Consider the following 19032-nt stretch of genomic DNA (forward strand, 5'->3'; position numbering starts at 1 on the left):
GAGCGCCGTTTTGGGGACGACCACATGCAGGACGTATACCGGATTCAGCTTCAAAACCGTGTGCAGAAGAGTGGCGAGACTTTACAACAACTTCAGGCCGACATCGACAGATTGGCCCACCTCTCTTATGGCACTGGGCACCCCGAGATCCTTAATCACATCGCCACTGCGGCTTTTATCGATGCCATTGCCGATCGCGAGTTACAGCAAGCTCTTCGTTTGGCCGGAAAGAAGACCCCAGCTGAGGCCTTGGCGTATGCTCTCCAAGTTGAGTCAGCAAAACAGGCTTCCCGCAGATCTCTACGCGTTCGCCAGGTGTCGGTGTCGGACAAGACAGACCACTACTCTCCCTCTGCCCAGTATGAAGAAAAAGCTGGAATGCGATGTTGGCACTGCAATAGCAAGGGTCACCTTCAACGGGATTGTAAGAAAAGGAAACAAATGAGCTCACCGGAATGTTGGACCTGCGGCCTAAAAGGTCATATCCAGAGCGATTGCCGGAAGCGACGTCGTATTGAGCGATCCCGCTCGCTTTCCCCTTTCACACGAGGCTCGGAGAAATTCAAACGACGAGCTCAGTCACCAGAGGCGCGGCCAAGGGATATGGATGCGACCCTATCAAGGGAGAAAGCATAGGGTGTACATGAACTTCTGGGACATGACAATGGTAATCGAGAACGTGGAAGTTCCATTCGGAACTTACCAAAACTTACCCAATGATGATATTACGGTATTTCACTCGGAAATGGTCGGAACTTACTAAAACTTACCCAATGATGTTACTATGGCATTTTTAACTCAGGAATGACCCGAACTTACTAAAACTTACATAATGATGTTATTATGGTATTTTCTCACTCGGAAACGACCGAACTTACTAAAACTTACCCAAAGATATTACTATGGGGTTTTTCACTCAGAAATAACCCAATCTCACCAAACCTTACCAAATGATGTTACTATGCCTATTGCCTTTGTACTTTGTTGCGCTACGCTCATGCGTCATGTTATGCTAAGTTTCTGCAAAAAGTTATGAGATCCCCCAAAAAATACCACTTTGTGGCATAAAAAAGACCCCGACAAGTCGTTCCTCCCAAAATAAATCAAGTGCCCACAAAAAATAAACGAAACTCCATCTCACCCCCAAAAAAAGATTAGAACTCAATTTTGTACCCCGCCTTTTATTCACTTAATTTGTGTGCTCCTCCTTCACGTAGTACCTACCTGTCTTTCCCCTCATTCTCCTCTCCTCTTTCCTCTAATATTACTTCTGCTTCACTGCATTGGCGGCGTGCCATCGATTTAATTTTAATGCATTGCACGTCGCCAATGCAGTGAAGCAGAAGTAATATTAGAGGAAAGAGGAGAGCAATGAGGGGAAAGAAAGGTAGGTACTACGTGAAGGAGGAGCACACAAATTATTAAGTGAATAAAAGGCGGGGTACAAAATTGATTTTTAATTTTAATCTGTTTTGGGGTGGGATAGAGTTTTGTTTATTTTTTGTGGGCACTTGATTTATTTTGGGAGGAACGACTTGGCGGGGTCTTTTTTATGCCACGAAGTGGTATTTTTTGGGGGGATCTCATAACTTTTTGCAGAAACTTAGCATAATAATATGACGTATGAGCGTAGCGCAACAAAGTACAAAAACAATAGGCACAGTAACATCATTTGGTAAGGTTTGGTGTCAGTTCTAACTGACAGTTTGAACTGTCAATCTAAACTGTCATTTTAGACTGAAAACTGAAGTCCACACTATAAAAATGAAAACTATACTAATTTTTTTGCATTCCAGTGTATATTGTATCCATCGCAACCAAAAATCAATTGAAACTGGTCGATACTGTCGATAGGAAATGAACGCGATTAGTATCCAAATAGAAGAGAAGAAAATATAGAAATTATTTTTTCATTTCTGAGCTGTCAATGTGAATCTGACCAAGTGAACAATGTAATTTTAATTTTTCTCGCATTTTTTCTTTATTAATTGATCATAAAATAAAGTTGTTAGTAACAGAAAAACCTTTTTTGAACAAATTGATAGGTGAAAAATTGAAAGTGGCCTGTGACAAACAGACGCCATTAGTATTAAAGTACAAGAAAATAAACAACATAGGAAAATGGATACCTTAAGGAAATAGGAAATCTTAAGGAAAAAGGAAACCTTCATCATTTTCCACATAGTTCTCCATACAAGGTATCGGCCGTAAAACTATCATCTTTACACTTCCCATTCGTAGGTGGTGCAAGTTCCGTATCCAAGAAGTCAATCCTGACCTGCAATACAATGTGGTTGCACAATTTTTCAAATCAAAAGTTGAAGGAGTAGGGACTCCTTCAACTTTTGAGATAATATTGTAACAACGGAGGTCTTATCAAATCAAAGAGAGAAAGAGGACAGCCGAGAACAAACCTAATCTGTTATAGGGTAAGGTTAGCTTGGGGCAAGATGCGACCTAGCATTTACAAAGCGGGCGTATTACCCTTCAAGCTAACGAGACTGCTTTCTGCCATTTCTCACTTTACAATTGAAATTCTTCAAGACTATTAAACTTTGTTAGTAGAGGTATAAATGTACAGTAAATGATCTTAGTGGCCTGTTCACAACTTGTCGTTGGGAAAAATAAATCTATCGTGCGTATAGTGGGAACACTCTCATTTAAATTACATTGCCTATGTATATCCTATAAGGACACTTTGACTTTATTGTGTCGCTCGGAAAAAAATCGTGTTATACAGGAAACCTCTGGGGCAAATACATTATTGTATTGAACCAATAAATAATTGGAAAAACGCCAGTTGGGTCCCATGACCTTTTTTCTAGAGGTAGTCGACTACCAGTTGGGTCCTGGGGTTTTCAGGGTCCAACTACCAATTGGGTCCCGTATACCTGTAATAACTTGGATGAAAATAAATAAGAGTTTTAATTTTTAAGAAGATTACAACTTTCTTTGTCCTGTTGTTCACAAGTAGAAGAAATTATTCTGCTTTATTTAATCCATCATAATTTTCCAAGATTTTTCAATACAATCACCAAAATTTTCGGTGATTATTCAGAAGCTACGACAGTGTGTAAAAAAGAAAGCTCCTTTTTGCGCTTAACCTAACCCTATAATAACAGTGGTCACTGTTCATTTGTGCCAGTTCCTTTTGGTAGCAATTCTCCATTGACGTGACTTCTGAACATACACCTGAGCCGACACAAACTTTAGCGATCGCGATCACTCTAAAGTTTTAGACTTTAGCTCTAAGAACGTAGTGCTTGTGATGTGTTAATTAAAGAAAGAAGAAGAAAAAGAAGAAGAAATCAGGTGTTTGACCCAATTGCTACTTAAACCCTCTCAACCAACTGGTAACAGAAAAAGGTTTTGGGACCGAACTGGCTTCCTCCCAAATAATTCAATTCAACTTGATTTTCTTATTTAGGTAATACAATAAACATTTTGTACACGATTTACAAAAATACATTGGGAAAATATCAATAATAAATTTACCTTGCAGATACTTGCATTGAAGCGACATACTTGGAACGTACATTGAGATGGATCACCATTGAATGTTCTAGGATATCCAGGACTTGTGAAGTAAGATACCAAGCTAGTAGCATTAGCCCCGCATGAACCACCGCCTGGATACGTAACAAACAATCCAATTAGTTTTTGTACTTTATCATGGACACTCGTTGCTATGCTCAAAGTCCAGAATTACTGGGTTGTATGACTCGTCAAATAAATAAACTAAATTAAATTAGAATGAAAAGTTAATATGTAATATAGTGTGTAATTGTGTATGGGTGAATATTTTCAAACAGCGTATTTCGCTGTCGCAGGCAAAAAAACACAACTAGAAATTAAAAAATCTGGTGTAAACATCACACGACTTTCCTCATCCTATTGAATGATGCTTATTTAGGGTGTTCTTGTTCTAATAGTTTAGTCGGTAGTCGGTATAGCTTTAGTCGTTTAGTCGGTATAACTAAAAACCGCCAAAAAGCGGTCAAAATACCTCCAACCGCAGCACCTATCTCGACCAAACGTTTTGAGTCGTATCCTTGTCAGCTTGTCACATTTGTGAACTACATACCAAATTTCAAGTCTCTTGCTCATACCGTTCCCGATATATTGTTTAATTACACCGAAAACCGCAAAAAGCGGTAAAATGCCGCCAACCGTAGCACCGATCTTAACCAAAAGTTTTGTGTCGCATCCTTGTCACATTTGACATATATATACCAAATTTCAAGTCTCTAGCTCTTACCGTTCTCGAGATATTTTGTTTACAGACAGACACACACACGGACCAATGGCTGAAAGAAGCTTTGCGACCTGTAACATTGGAGAAACACCAATGCTGAAACAACGGGTCCATCAAGGTGGTGGCATTATAAAATCCCTTTGGAACCTATTGGGTCTTTGAGGAAGGCCCGCTTTTCTAATGTATTCTAATTTAGTTTACTAAACCACATTAAAATGGTTTCAGTTTCACGCATTTACCTATAAATATCTACGGTATCTACCCTTTTTATTTAAGTTATATATAGAAATGGATACTTACGAGTAGGTTTTTATATCCCGACTTTAATTAATAACGGTATCTACCCATCGAAGATAATAACATTCAAAAAACTTTCATTTTTCAATAGGGGAAAATGATAAATTTTTTTTTTTTTTTTACTAAACGAGCTACGGTATCTACCCATCGAAGATAATAACATTCAAAAAACTTTCATTTTTCAATAGGGAAAAATGATAACAATTTGCTTTTTTTTTACTAAACGACGCGACGTTTTGCCAGTTACGGCATCTTCAGTGGTATTAAAAATAAATAAATCATTGCTGTAAAAAAAAAAAAAAAAAAAAAAAAAAAAAAAAAAAAAAAAAACCGTCTTTTACGTTGTCGCAATTAGTTTTTGATTTTTTCAAACTAATACCTATAGTATACTGCCTTTAAAAATAGTTAATTCAATTTTACTGTATACAATAGCTAAAGCAAAGCTTTATAAACATAAAGATTTGTTTATTATTATTATTTTTTTTAAATCAAATTTTGGTATATTTTGGACGTGAAAGGTGTGTCCCCAGATATTTGTCCTTCCTCTGGCATGCTACTATTTTGCAACTACATAGATGAGAGAGGAAAGTAGAAATGAAATATTAAGATTAAGGGAGAGGAAATTTCTTCTCCTTCTTTTATCTTTCTCCCTATTACGTAGGTATGTACATTGTACATACCTATACCTTATCCATTTGAATATGGCAGCAAGGAGTCATCGACCCAAAATGAAAGAACCAATCAGAATGCGAGAACTCCTTGCCGTACATAGGTACTTTCATGTAATGATTTAAAATCAAGACTAGAGCCCGTTCTTCCTTTATTCCTTTTAATGTTTCCTAATAACTACCAATATAATGTTTTAGTCACCCATCCATTTATTGGCCTTGCTCGGCGTAGCTTGACATAGATGACGCTAAAACCGGTCTTAAATTAACGACTGAAGTGTTATCTAAAACTTCCTCGCTTTGAGTTCATAAGTCGTCGCGACAAATTTAAAGATCAGAGCTCATTTGTGTGAAAAAATGCAAAAACCAGTTTTTTTTTTTTTGATTTTTTGGCTTTTTCGTTTTCTAGACAAAGTTTACACCATCACATTCATGTTCCTGGTAAAAAGACCTTTAATTTGATATATAGGTCGACCAGGTTTGGATAAGTCCTTCTATGGGAACAGACACCGAAGCGACAGTTTTTTTTTTTTTTGATTTTTTGGCTTTTTTGTGTTCTAGGCAAAATTTACACCATCACATTCATGTTCCTGGTAAAAAGACCTTTAATTTGATACATAGGTCGACCAGGTTTGGATAAGTCCTTCTATGGGAACAGACACCGAAGCGAATACAATAGTCCGTCCCCCTATACCTTTTATTATTACTATTGTAATTTAATAAAGGAAGGACAGACTAAACCGAAGCGAATACAATAGTCCGTCCCCTATACCTTTTATTATTACTATTGTAATTTAATAAAGGAAGGACAGACTAAACGTATTTAAAATTGAACAGATTAAAAACGTAAAAACAGATTAAAAATGAGGATTTTTGAAGCGCACCGCGCACCTATCATTAATCGATGTATTTACCTATTTTAAACCAAATTTAACCATTTATTTTTATTTATTGTTAAAAATCGACTCGAGACAAAAACACCACTAAAAAATAGTCTGTTTGAAAATATTTACCCGTATGTGAATTCAAGTTAAACATACCGACACAGCAACACAGAGACTCGGAACAATTGCCTGCGCCCAATGCCATCCCTTCACACCACTCTGGATCTGTACATATGCCTTGCATGTCTGAACCCGCTGCTATGCATACTGAGCCAAAGTCTGGAGATTCAGTAGAATCGCTGTCATAATCCAAACCGAATAGTGCAGACACTGAAATAAATTTTACGCCCGGGTCTACAAAGTGAGTTTCAACTCGATTCCAGTTTGGTAAAACTCATTGGTTAAAAAAACTGATAATTAATAGGCAGATAGTAAAAAAAAAAAAAAAACAGTAATCTAAGGGTTTTACTTAAACCGAGTTTAAATCCACTTTGGCCGGCCTATTGGTCAGGTTCAGGTACCATGAGGTGGATGGAAAAACAAATTTGAGTCCTCGAAATCTGAGGGGAGAACTTTTGGTCTTTGGTGGCTAAAATACAGCAGAAAATTTGTTTTTTTGGTGGTTTTTCGGCCACCAAAAAAGTTCTCCCCTCTGATATCGAGGTCTCAAAATTGGTTTTACAATCAGCTATGGTACCTTTTTGGCCTTCAGCCTTTGTTATCAGTGAGTGAATAGTGTGCTCTTAGAACTCAAATTTGCAATCAATTTAATTGTATTTACTATTTAACCAAATTTCAATCAAACATATTGAACTAAAACCTACCTATTTTTACACCAATTTCAACCATTTAAAATCTATAAATAATCAGTAGATAAAAGGCTTTCCTTTTCCTTTCTCCCTCCTTCTACCTCTATAGGGACCCCGTTTCGTCGCATACCAACGCGCGCGACGCATTCTAACTAACGGGTTCGGACAAAAAATTTTGACGGCCTATCTCAGTGACTGAGGTAGGTACTGAAGTTTTATTATTATTATTTTCAAAATGTACCTACTGAGTGTGTTTAGAACTCAGTAGAAATAGTACACATCAACCTAAGTATGGCGGGGGTTCGTAAGATTAGACCCGCGGGTACCCAAGGGGTACGCAGGTAAGAAAGGAGTAAATACCTCGAGTTACTTCCTAGTATGTTTGTCTCGCTATATGTAGAACGTATGAGAATTGGAATAAGAGGCTTTTATCTGTAGAGGATATGATTTATGGTGATTTCTACTTCAAAATTAAAGGAAAAGAAAACTCCATGGCTGAGTATAGGTACCTATTGTACTCCTACTAGCTTTGTATTTCAGAGGTCTCGGGTTCAAAGTGTTAGGCAGTACCAAATTTTTTTCTAGTCTTGAAACTTTTGGAGCATTCAACTTCTTGGGAACAAGAGGCCCAACACACATCACAATTCATAATTTTTATACATCATAATTATATGAGTAGGGAGTAGGTATCCAGAAATAATAATGAGAGAGAGAGAAAGAGAGAGAGAGAGAGAGAAAGAGAGAGAGAGAGAGCCATTGGGGGCACGGTTGGGCCAGTGGTAACGCGCTTGCTTGCCATGCAGAAGGTCCCGGGTTCGAATCCCACCATCGACAAAAATTTGTACTCGTTTTTCGATTGCAAAAATCCCTTAAAATCCCAAAATTCCTTTTTATACCAGTTAGACCCGAAAAATCCCAGGAATCTACCCTAGGCTTTTGGTAACGTTTTTCGTGTTCACCCTGTATAGACCGTGCGGTTGTAAAAATATGAATTTGAATTTCGTCTTTATTCTAGTCTAGTCTAGGTACTTACGATTATTCGTCGGAGAATCAGATCCTGTGTTGCAAGGAATTTGTGTGATTTTCAGTTTCCACTTTCGTTTGAATATTTTATCAGGATTCGTTATGAAATTCAAGTTAAGTGTGTCCGTTCCTTTCTTGAACTCCAAATAAACTGAAAGCAAGTCACTTACATTACGACTTGAACAAACTAGACTCCGGTCTCTTACTTACTAGACTCCGGTCTAGTTGTATAAGATATCTACTCTGTCTCTTACTTACTAGACTCCGGTCTAGTTGTATAAGATATCTACTCGGTCTCTTACTTACTAGACTCCGGTCTAGTTGTATAAGATATCTACTCTGTCTCTTACTTACTAGACTCCGGTCTAGTTGTATAAGAAATAAAATTAAAAAAAAAATAATAAAATTATCTTTTTGTCTCTTTTCGTTTAAATTTAAATTTAGAAATTTCATATTCGAACAAAATGGGTACTGTTGGAAAGCTGAGACTTCCGGGATATTTTTCCTGTTGCATGCCAGCAGATTTGCCCATTTTTCCGGGTCAAATTTCCTCTTGAAAATCGAAAAGAAAATGTTGATCAGGGAAATTTCTAAATTAAAACTTACCGAACTTACCGAAAGGTACCAAAAAAGATGATTTTACGGTTTTAAGTTCTGACTGGTTTATTAAGGGAAGGTCGTGTATTTTAAAGAAAAAACAGAATGGCGGATATCTCGGAAACTAAGCGAGATATGTACTTTTGGTAACGTTTTTCGTGTTCACTCTGTTTATCATCTTATTTATATACCCATACATTTATTCCGTCGAAAAAATCTATTATTCATTAATTTGAATTTTGGATTCTGATTGCAGAATACCGAGGTTGTCTCCAGGAATTCACGGATTTTTCTGGTAGCATTCTCTCGTTCAATTACCAAGGTACACGATGTCCACACGTAAGATGCCCTAACCTATGATGCCCCTACCTATGATGTCCCTATCCCTACCTATGATGTCCCTATCCTTACCTATGATGTCCCTAGCTATGATGTCCCTACCTATAATGTCCCTACCTATGATGTCCCTAACTATGATGTCCCTATCCCTACCTATGATGTCCCTATCCCTACCTATGATGTCCCTATCCCTACCTATGATGTCCCTATCCTTACCTATGATGTCCCTACCTATGATGTCCCTACCTATGATGGCCCTACCTATGATGTCCCTACCTATAATGTCCCTAACTATGATGTCCCTATCCCTACCTATGATGTCCCTATCCTTACCTATGATGTCCCTACCTATGATGGCCCTACCTATGATGGCCCTACCGTGTTATTCATGCTTAGCACCTTTCATTGAAATAGGACAAACACAGACAAAACTAAAGAAAACATCTTTGCGTTAAAAACTTGCATCATTTCTCCTCAAATTTCTTCGCGAAAAGTAGAGAAGACTTGAAAACAGAAGCACATTAGTGAAAACAGATGTATACCTAACTACCTACCAGGTTATAATCTCCCCCCTTGTATTGCAAACTACTAAGTTTCTAGTTTTCTAGTGATAAGTACGTAGCTCCTACCTGTAATATACATACGAGTATACTTACATTACAACTGATCTACCTGCGTAAATGTAGGTAGTATCAAATATCAGTTTGAAACTTGGAAACTCCCTACACTCCTACAGCCACAATAGAAAGCTCCAACGAGCATTGTGTTTCACGGGTTTCAATTTCTTGCAACAAGGGGACAACACGTTGCTGCATCTCTTTGTTCCAGAGAAGCATTGAAGCATTGAAAATAATGTTGTGAATATCTTCTTCTTCTTCTTCTTCTTCTTCTTCTTCTTCTTCTTCTTCTTCTTCTTCTTCTTCTTCTTCTTCTTCTTCTTCGGCCCTAAAACTGATTAACGCAATTTTTGGATATTTCTGCTTTGATAATATGATGTAAAATACTGTTTTAAACACATTTATAGCCATATTTTTTACTTACAGATAATTCATAATTACGAAAAGATCAAGTGTAAAATTTGAACCTTTTTCAATAGATTGAGAATGAGTAGCCTGTGAGCCTTAACCTCTTTGCCAATGTGGTGATATCCTTACTATCCATCATATCCTTGTCTGTATTACTCATGCCCACATTCGCGCCTCTTTGCCCTCTGGTAAGTAAAAATCGACATATGAAAAGGGAAAAATAATACCTCCGTGAAACTTTGGGAATAACTTTCTTTTAGCATGTACTTGAAGAAGAAGAAAAAATCTAGTGAACAGTGTTCTTTCCGCCGAAAACGACTTTTTTTTACATTTTCGTAAATAACTTGAAAACCATTCACCCTACGAAAATAATGTCTACAGAATTAGATTCTCTACAACTTTTATTTATTAATGCCTTCGTTTTAAAGATATTTACGATCAAACATGGAAAAGGCAATTTTCTTCTTCGAAAAATAGGATTTTTCGCTAAAACTACACCGCCCGTAGCAGTGATTCAGTAAGTCCGACGGAAAATCTGTTGAATCCATCTTATTGGACATTTTGTTTTCTACATTGCATCATATTCTTCTTCTTAGTGTGCCAACTGTGCCATGTCCATTACTGGACGTTGGCGATCAAATTGGCGAAATCATTATTATCCACTCTAGCAAACAGCGTTGAATTAGATTCCTGGAACCATTCCCTAAGATTTTGCATCCATGATTTCCTTTCTCTACCTCTTCCCCTACTCCCCTTAACTTTCCCCTTAAGAATACGAAGCAGTATACCATATTTATCTGGGTGTCTCGATATTGCAACATTGCATCATACAATACTATTTTTCGGCAGACGAACGGTTCTCGAGTTATTTAGCAAAATACAAAAAAATGTTGTTTGCAGTTTGGCGGCGCTTTTTGACGGAAAAGTCCGACTTAAGGAGGTAGCCGCCAATAGCATCCGGCCTAAAAATGTTCCCCTACTCATTTGCTAAATCGATATGCCAAATATTAAGAAGACAATGCGGGTCTTTTTTTTTTCTTCTTCTTTTTGAAACGGTACTACGTGACTGGGGGTGTTGGGTTCATCATAGGTAGGGATAGGGACATCATAGGTAGGGACATCATAGGTAGGGATAGGGACATCATAGGTAGGGACATCATAGGTAGGGATAGGAACATCATAGGTAGGGGCATCTTAGGTAGGGACATCATAGGTAGGGACATCATAGGTAGGGATAGGGACATCATAGGTAGGGATAGGGACATGATAGGTAGGGACATCATAGGTAGCGACATCATAGGTAGGGATAAGGACATCATAGGTGGTCCCCGGCCTCAGGGATGAAATCAAGCCTGAGGGGGACCCATGCCGGGAACTCATTTGTTAAACATTGTGTTGTGTGGTGGCTTTAGCAGTAGGACCACTCTGGAAAAGAATTGCCAGGGTGTTCTTGTTCTAATAGTTTAGTCGGTAGTCGGTATAGCTTTAGTCGTTTAGTCGGTATAACTAAAAACCGCCAAAAAGCGGTCATAGGGGTTGCAATGCGGGATCCCGCAATCCCGCAGTTTTTAGCTGCTGGATTTGCGGGATTTTTCGGAATTGATGGATCCATGAATTGAGATAAAAATACCACAAAGAAAAGGTTTAAAATAGGTCGAATAACCCTTTTTTTATGAACTCTACAGGCACCTTGATTTTTCTGTCTACAGGTAGTCTAGTTTCAAGTAGTATTTCTTTTGTTCTCCTTAATTTGAAAGGATGATATTGGTCTTGCAAATCTTGTATTTCTATTATCTTAAGCGAGACCAGATTCTAAAAGATATGAGTTCTGTTTGTGTGACCTATCTCGACCAAACGTTTTGAGTCGTATCCTTGTCAGCTTGTCACATTTGTGAACTACATACCAAATTTCAAGTCTCTTGCTCATACCGTTCCCGATATATTGTTTAATTACACCGAAAACCGCAAAAAGCGGTAAAATGCCGCCAACCGTAGCACCGATCTTAACCAAAAGTTTTGTGTCGCATCCTTGTCACATTTGACATAGAGGAGGAGAACTATCGATAGCACTATCGATAACTATCGATAGTTTTGACTATCGAACGCTATCGATAGTTGAGGCTTGCGCCATGCAGAAGGTCCCGGGTTTGATTCCCACCATCGGAAAAAAAATTGTAGTTTTTCGATTGAAATTATTCCAACGGGTTAGTTTCTGGTGTTCTCGTGTTAACCCACCACCTAAATCGGAAGTATTGTGTCTCTTCTCGCCCATCTGATGAGAGGGCATATTATGTACTACGGGTTGAGCATGCTACGACACAGACCACATGAGTCTAATGTAGCTATTGCTTCATTGCTACGAATTGAAAACGGCGGTAAAACACTCATATTAAAAAAAGAGAGAGAGAGAAACCTCAGAGTTTGGTTATTGGAGGCTCCCAATCTCGTGTTGAGTTAGGTACTTACGGAAATCATAATCACCAGCAATGACCGAGCACAAACGTACCACTGTACTTGCAACTAATACCCTCAACAGAAAATTCATGCTGAGTTCTTTTCTTGCCAACTTGAACTCAACAGACAAGAAACACCATAATACGTAGGTACAGATCTTCACAATGACTTACTAGAAAAAACAAATGATGACCCGGGAAATGTGTTGCCTTTATAAGAATGCTCGTTATCATACAGGACTTTCTTTTTTCTATAGAGTTTCTAAAATCTAGATAATTATCTAGGTTAATATTGTACGTTAGGTCTTCACTCACTTCTTCGATACCTACTAACTCTAGCCAGCCTGGAAGATATCGCGTCTGCCTTGCAAGCGCTAGGTTGCGGGTTGGATTCCCACCGGGGGGGTTATTTTTATCCTAAACAGACAATGTTCGTTCTCAGAACGGCTGGCTTTCTCCTATCCTGCCTTTCTTCTCTCTTCGATTTCCGGACCTTAGCAGTTACAGTTCCCTCTATCAGACCTCTAAAAAAAGTACCTACCTACTATTATTACTGTCTACCTGCTCATCTCTGTGGACATGGTAGCCACCAGGCATTACAATTGACGCAATAGATCAGTTGCGCTTACTTGGGTGATGTTTCAAAGTCATAGAGCAGGAAAAATGAGGACCAACGGAATTTTTCTTTTTCTTCTACGACTTCTAGATACCGAGGGCGCCGACTATCGATAGTTCTCCTCCTCTAATTTGACATATATATACCAAATTTCAAGTCTCTAGCTCTTACCGTTCTCGAGATATTTTGTTTACAGACGTCAGACAGACACACACACGGACCAATGGCTGAAACTTTGGATTTAGGCTCTAGGGACCTCAAAACGTGTTTTGGCACTAAAATTTGACCATCGAAAATTTGACCCGATTACATTACTTTCCTTCCTATAGGATAAGGAAAGTAAAAAGACGAGAAACTCCCGGTTTTGACCCGATTACATTACTTTCCTTTCTATATAAGCAAAGTAAAAATGATTTTTCTTTAAGAGGTTTGACAGAGGGAACTGTAACTGCTATGGTCTTATCGTCCCGAAATCGAAGAGAGAAGGAAGACAGGATATGAACCGCAGCACCTATCTTAACCAAAAGTTTCATGTCGCATACTTGTCACATTTGACAGCTACATACCAAATTTCAAATCTCCTAGCTCTTACCGTTCTCGAATTTTGTTTACAGACAGACAGACACACAGATATAAACACATGGACCAATGGCTGAAACTTTGTATTTAGGCTCTAGGGACCTCAAAACGTGTTTTGGCACTAAAAACTGACCGTCGAAAATTTGACCCGATTACCTACATTACTTTTCCTTCCTATAGGATAAGGAAAGTAAAAACTAGCCAATCAGATTGCAGACAGATACACACACAGATATAAACACACGGACCAATGGCTGAAACTTTGGATTTAGGCTCTAGGGACCTCAAAACGTGTTTTGGCACTAAATACTGACCATCGAAAATTTGACCCGATTACCTACATTACTTTTCCTTCCTATAGGATAAGGAAAGTAAAAACTAGCCAATCAGATTGCTTCATCCGAGAGTTAAACTCACTTTGTTTTCCCCGGCCTCAGGGATGAAATCAAGCCTGAGGGGTGAGGGGGACCCATGCCGGGAACTCATTTGTTAAACATTGTGTTGTGTGGTGGCTTTAGCAGTAGGACCACTCTGGAAAAGAATTGCCTTTCATTGCTACGAATTGAAAACGGCGGTAAAACACTCATATTAAAAAAAGAGAGAGAGAAAACCTCAGAGTTTGGCTATTGGAGGCTCCCAATCTCGTGTTGAGTTAGGTACTTACGGAAATCATAATCACCAGCAATGACCGAACACAAACGTACCACTGTACTTGCAACTAATACCCTCAACAGAAAATTCATGCTGAGTTCTTTTCTTGCCAACTTGAACTCAACAGACATTTTTTTTTTTAAGAGAAAACTTGGCGTTCATATTCATAACTATGTAGGTAGGTACCTAACCTATAGTTTTGATTCACCCGAAAAAATTAACAAGCGCAAATGTCAATTTTTTCGAGTTCAAATTTTTGGCCAAAGAACCTTTTTTTAATAGCTTTTGAGTGCACCGCTGTTGGCCATTGTTTAAGAAACGTGAGCCAAGCTCTTTTTTACTTTCCTTATTTCCATTAGGCGCTTTAAGGGTAATGTTAGACCAAGCACGCATCGTTCACAAACATTGGCTTGCAAACAGCGTTCGTATGCGCGCGGAGTTGATCCGGCTGCTGACGGATTAAAGGTAACATTACCCTAAGAATGTAATCAAGCTTGAACGCTAACCAAAGCGAGATTTCGTGCAGACCAATACAAATAATATCGATACAATAATCGTTCACAAACATTGGCTTGCAAACAGCGTTCGTGTGCGCGCGGAGTTGATCCGGCTGCTGACGGATTAAAGGTAATGTTACACCAAGCGCGCATTGTGCAAACAATGCGCGCTTGGTGTAACATTACCCTAAGAATGTAATCAAGCTTGAACGCTAACCAAAGCGAGATTTCGTGCAGACCAATACAAATAATATCGATACAATAAAAGACATGGACAGCTTTCATATAAATCTTGGGTACATTTTTATTTTCAAACTTTCAAAGGCATCATAAAACACCAGTGGTGGATTTCACCAATGACTTAATGAGATATTTCACTAATGAAAGAATTTTTAATGATCCAAAAAAGGAACTTTTACTTAATGTTCCAAAAGGGAGTTTTTAAATATCCAAAAAGGAGTTTTCAGTGTCCCAAAAATTTGGAGTTTTTAAGAACTCCTGTTTGGATCATTAAAACCTCTTTTTTGGATAATTGAAAATTCTCCCATTAGTGAAATCTCTCATCAAGTCATTGGTGAAATCCACCATAGGTATTAATGTTAATGAAACTTTAAGTTAAATATAAAACTTAGGTAACGTATAACTAATTGGACGTATGGACCCATCCAAGGGAGGCGTCAACATTCCTGGGTCTACTGGATGAGGACACGGACGTGGAGGACTTGTGACAAAAGGAGGCGTCGCTACAACAACAACAACATAACTAATAAACTAACTAACTACAGTGTAATAGGTTAGTACATAAATAAATATGACCACAAATTGAATATTGGAATTACATTCCTGGGTCTACTGGATGAGGACACGGACGTGGAGGACTTGTGACAAAAGGAGGCGTCGCTACAACAACAACATAACTAATAAACTAACTAACTACAGTGTAATAGGTTAGTACATAAATAAATATGACCACAAATTGAATATTGGAATTTGAAACTTCTTTATGTTCAGAATATAAAAATACAAATTTAATAGTTCATGTAAAAAACAACTTGAACGCTTTGGAAACAGCTACCTAATACTCTTAGAGGAAGAGTATAAAGTTTGTCAATGTCAATGCAGTTACCCAAGCACCTACTAGATATGTACATGCCAATTTTGTGAAATATGTTCTCGGAAAGGCTTTGGAAACAGCTACCTAATACTCTTAGAGTATAAAGTTTGTCAATGTCAATGCAGTTACCCAAGCACCTACTAGATATGTACATGCCAATTTTGTGAAATATGTTCTCGGAAATAACCAAAAAAACATAGAGAAGATTAGTACCGTGTTTGAATTAGCTCTCGCGCGTTACTGACGTAAATAATAAAATTATTCTCATCACCTTTAATTATTAACTAATCACAGCTATGATTTAAACATAATCGGTTTAGGATAAGTCCGCCCCCGGCGGGAAACAAACCCGCGACCTAGCACTTACAAGGCAGTCGTTCTAGCTTTTATTCCTTTAAAGCTAACTAGGCTGACAAAGATCAAGTTTAGTTACCATTTATAAAACAATGTATCTCTATACAAACTGGACAGAGTAATCAAGTGTGCATTAGAAAATTTATTTATTTGAGTTCAAATACAGAAGCTTACTGATTCATCAATAAATAATCATTAATAGTATGATAGGCAGAGGCAGACAAATGGGGTGAAACTACAAATAAACATGATTGATTTCTCTTGATCACAGACTTCAAGGAATTTCCCCACAGTTAGGTGTAAAAAAAGGGCGAAAAGAAATAAAAAATCCGTAGTAGTATTGCAAAAAATAGTAATAATATAAGTAGGTTTTAATAACTGTAAGAGATACACACCAAAAATGTCCAAAATAATAAAATGTTCCGACGAATTAAGAATGTCCGAGTGAAAAAATCTGTGAAAATCTGAATTGAAAAATCTGAAATGTGTCCTGAAACTGGCCAAAAAAAATATCACGAACTCGCGAGAATTCGCGACATACCTTATAATTCTGAACCTCGTAAACTGTCTAATCTTACACCTGATAATTCTGCTCCTTTCCAGAATCCCAGATTGTATACAAATAAGCTACTGATCAATAATACTAATATTCCTGACACTAATAATACTGTTGATAATCGTACTTATTCTTATCTATGTACCTATTGTGACGGTAGCCACTACTCGGACAGCTGCACGAAATATTCTAACCTGACAGATCGGAAAGAAAGGGTGGGTAGGTGTGATGGGTGTGTGTGTGTGTGGTGGGATGGGTGTGGTGGTGGATATGGTGTGTGGTGGTGGGTGTGTGATGGGTGTGGTGTGATGGGATGTGTGAGGTGGGTGTGGTGTGTGTGGGGGTGTGTGTTTTTGTGCGTGTGGTGGTCCCGTACAAAGGACGGGTCAAACACTAGTTTGTTATAAAAGAAGATTAACAATGGAGCAATTGCAAATGGGTAAAAATAAAATAATGGTCGATTCCCATGTAAAAAGTTGGGAAAAATCCAAATCTGAAGGTCGAAAGTGCAATTTTTATTTAACAAATCTTTGAACTTTTTCATTATAAAAATTGAATTTTCGACCTTTTACAGTTATTTTTTCGGAGTTTTGACCTCAGTTACATTTGCCTGAGTAAAAATCATTTCTTCAGGGAATGTCCAAAGAAGAACAGAATATATTGTTATTATTGTAAAATTGTGGGAAAACACCACCGGTCTTTATGTCCTCAGCAGCTTGGATCTGCTCAGAATAGGAGAAATCGGGAAACGGGAAAACCTTCGGTTGGTGGTGGAGATAGACCCTCATCTTCTGTTCATTCTAATGGGTAAAAATAAAATAATGGTCGATTCCCATGTAAAAAGTTGGGAAAAATCCAAATCTGAAGGTCGAAAGTGCAATTTTTATTTTCCGTTCTAATGAAAAAGTTCAAATATGTGTGACGTCAGACTTTACGCAGTTGTTTTTTTTCGTCCGTTAGGTAGCGCCACTATGCAAGTCCGCTAGCGGTGGAGGAGGAGGAGCAGAAAGAACTGCGCAGAAATGTATGCGCCTTGCGCCTAAACAGATTATTGTGTTGCCTGCGAGGGAGCTTTGCTCGGGACATTTGATTCGTCCGTTAGGTAGCGCCACTATGCAAGTCCGCTAGCGGTGGAGGAGGAGGAGGACCAGAAAGAACTGCGCAGAAATGTATGCGCCTTGCGCCTAAACAGATTATTGTGTTGCCTGCGAGGGAGCTTTGCTCGGGACATTTGATGTGACGTCATCGCCTACGGGAGCGTATGCCGTGACGTCAATGTTCACGATTTACCGGCATTTTTTAAATCGATTTATCTCGGTATCTAGAAGTAGTAGAAGAAAAAGAAAAATTCCGTTGGTCCTCATTTTTCCTGCTCCATGACTTTTCACGATTTACCGGCATTTTTTAAATCGATTTATCTCGCGATCTAGAAGTCGTAGAAGAAAAAGAAAAATTCCGTTGGTCCTCATTTTTCCTGCTCCATGACTATTAGCTACCTAGGTATAAATACCACAGTAATTTGTAGTGAATTAATCTCGGGGGACCAATTATCATTATCTGTAAACTCCATTACTTTACGTTAATTATTAGGTGTACGGTAAATATCATTGTTAGAATTAAAATCATTGTAATCATTATTATTTTCATTACGGAGCGTGACTAGATACCTCCCTCCTTACCTATCTACTCTACATAGCTACCTAGTGTTAGCTACCTAGGTATAAATACCACAGTAATTTGTAGTGAATTAATCTCGGGGGACCAATTATCATTATCTGTAAACTCCATTACTTTAGATGTCGAAAGTCACAATGTAATTAATTGATTTGTATCTCACACAAGTATTGACGCGGCTATTCAAGTTTCAAGATTTCAAATTTCAAGAATAATAAATGAAAAAAAAAATCACCAAATAAAACATGGCGGACAAATAAATAACAAGTTGGGTCCGTCCCTCCGGGAATTTTTTAGCCCGTAGTTTATTCGATCGTGGTTAAAGAATACCTATGTACCTACCTAATTTGTTTAATATTCAGTTTATTATTATTCTTGATTTGATTTTTTAATTTTACTTTCATGTAATGATTTAAAATCAAGACTAGAGCCCGTTCTCCCTACGACCGACAGACCGACCGACCGAGCGAGTGACAGACACCGAAGCGAATACAATAGTCCGTCCCTTATACCTTTTTATTCTATTTGTAATAATAAAGGAAAGGGACTAAAAACATCCTATTCGAAATATTTGAAAAAATAGGTAGGTATTTGTAAAATAAATCGAATAAACTGAAGAAAAAAAAATATTTGGTTAAAAA

At 38.0% G+C, this 19032-nt stretch overlaps 2 protein-coding genes and 1 long non-coding RNA gene across 3 annotated transcripts; 1 reads left to right on the forward strand and 2 right to left on the reverse strand.

The window, feature by feature from the left end:
- The first annotated feature begins 24 nt into the window (after nt 1-24).
- On the forward strand, nt 25-636 carry LOC103512252. The gene has a single exon (XM_008477003.1). The coding sequence runs from the start codon at nt 25-27 to the stop codon at nt 634-636; it is 612 nt and encodes a 203-aa protein (XP_008475225.1).
- A 1534-nt stretch (nt 637-2170) lies between these two features.
- On the reverse strand, nt 2171-13058 carry LOC103512253. The gene is made up of 4 exons (XM_008477005.3): nt 12364-13058; nt 6261-6434; nt 3496-3629; nt 2171-2278 (listed from the first exon to the last, which is right to left on the reverse strand). Exons 1-4 carry the CDS (start codon nt 12440-12442, stop codon nt 2171-2173), a joined length of 495 nt encoding a protein of 164 aa, XP_008475227.1. The 5' UTR covers nt 12443-13058.
- Nucleotides 13059-15536: 2478 nt separating this feature from the next.
- LOC113468680 lies at nt 15537-16445 on the reverse strand. Its single transcript, XR_003392344.1, has 2 exons — nt 15892-16445; nt 15537-15768 (listed from the first exon to the last, which is right to left on the reverse strand). It is a non-coding gene; the product is annotated as an uncharacterized LOC113468680 (long non-coding RNA).
- Nucleotides 16446-19032: the final 2587 nt, after the last annotated feature.

The sequence above is a fragment of the Diaphorina citri genome, unplaced genomic scaffold (genome assembly GCF_000475195.1).
Source record: "Diaphorina citri unplaced genomic scaffold, Diaci psyllid genome assembly version 1.1 scaffold815, whole genome shotgun sequence".
Classification (NCBI taxonomy): domain Eukaryota; kingdom Metazoa; phylum Arthropoda; class Insecta; order Hemiptera; family Psyllidae; genus Diaphorina; species Diaphorina citri.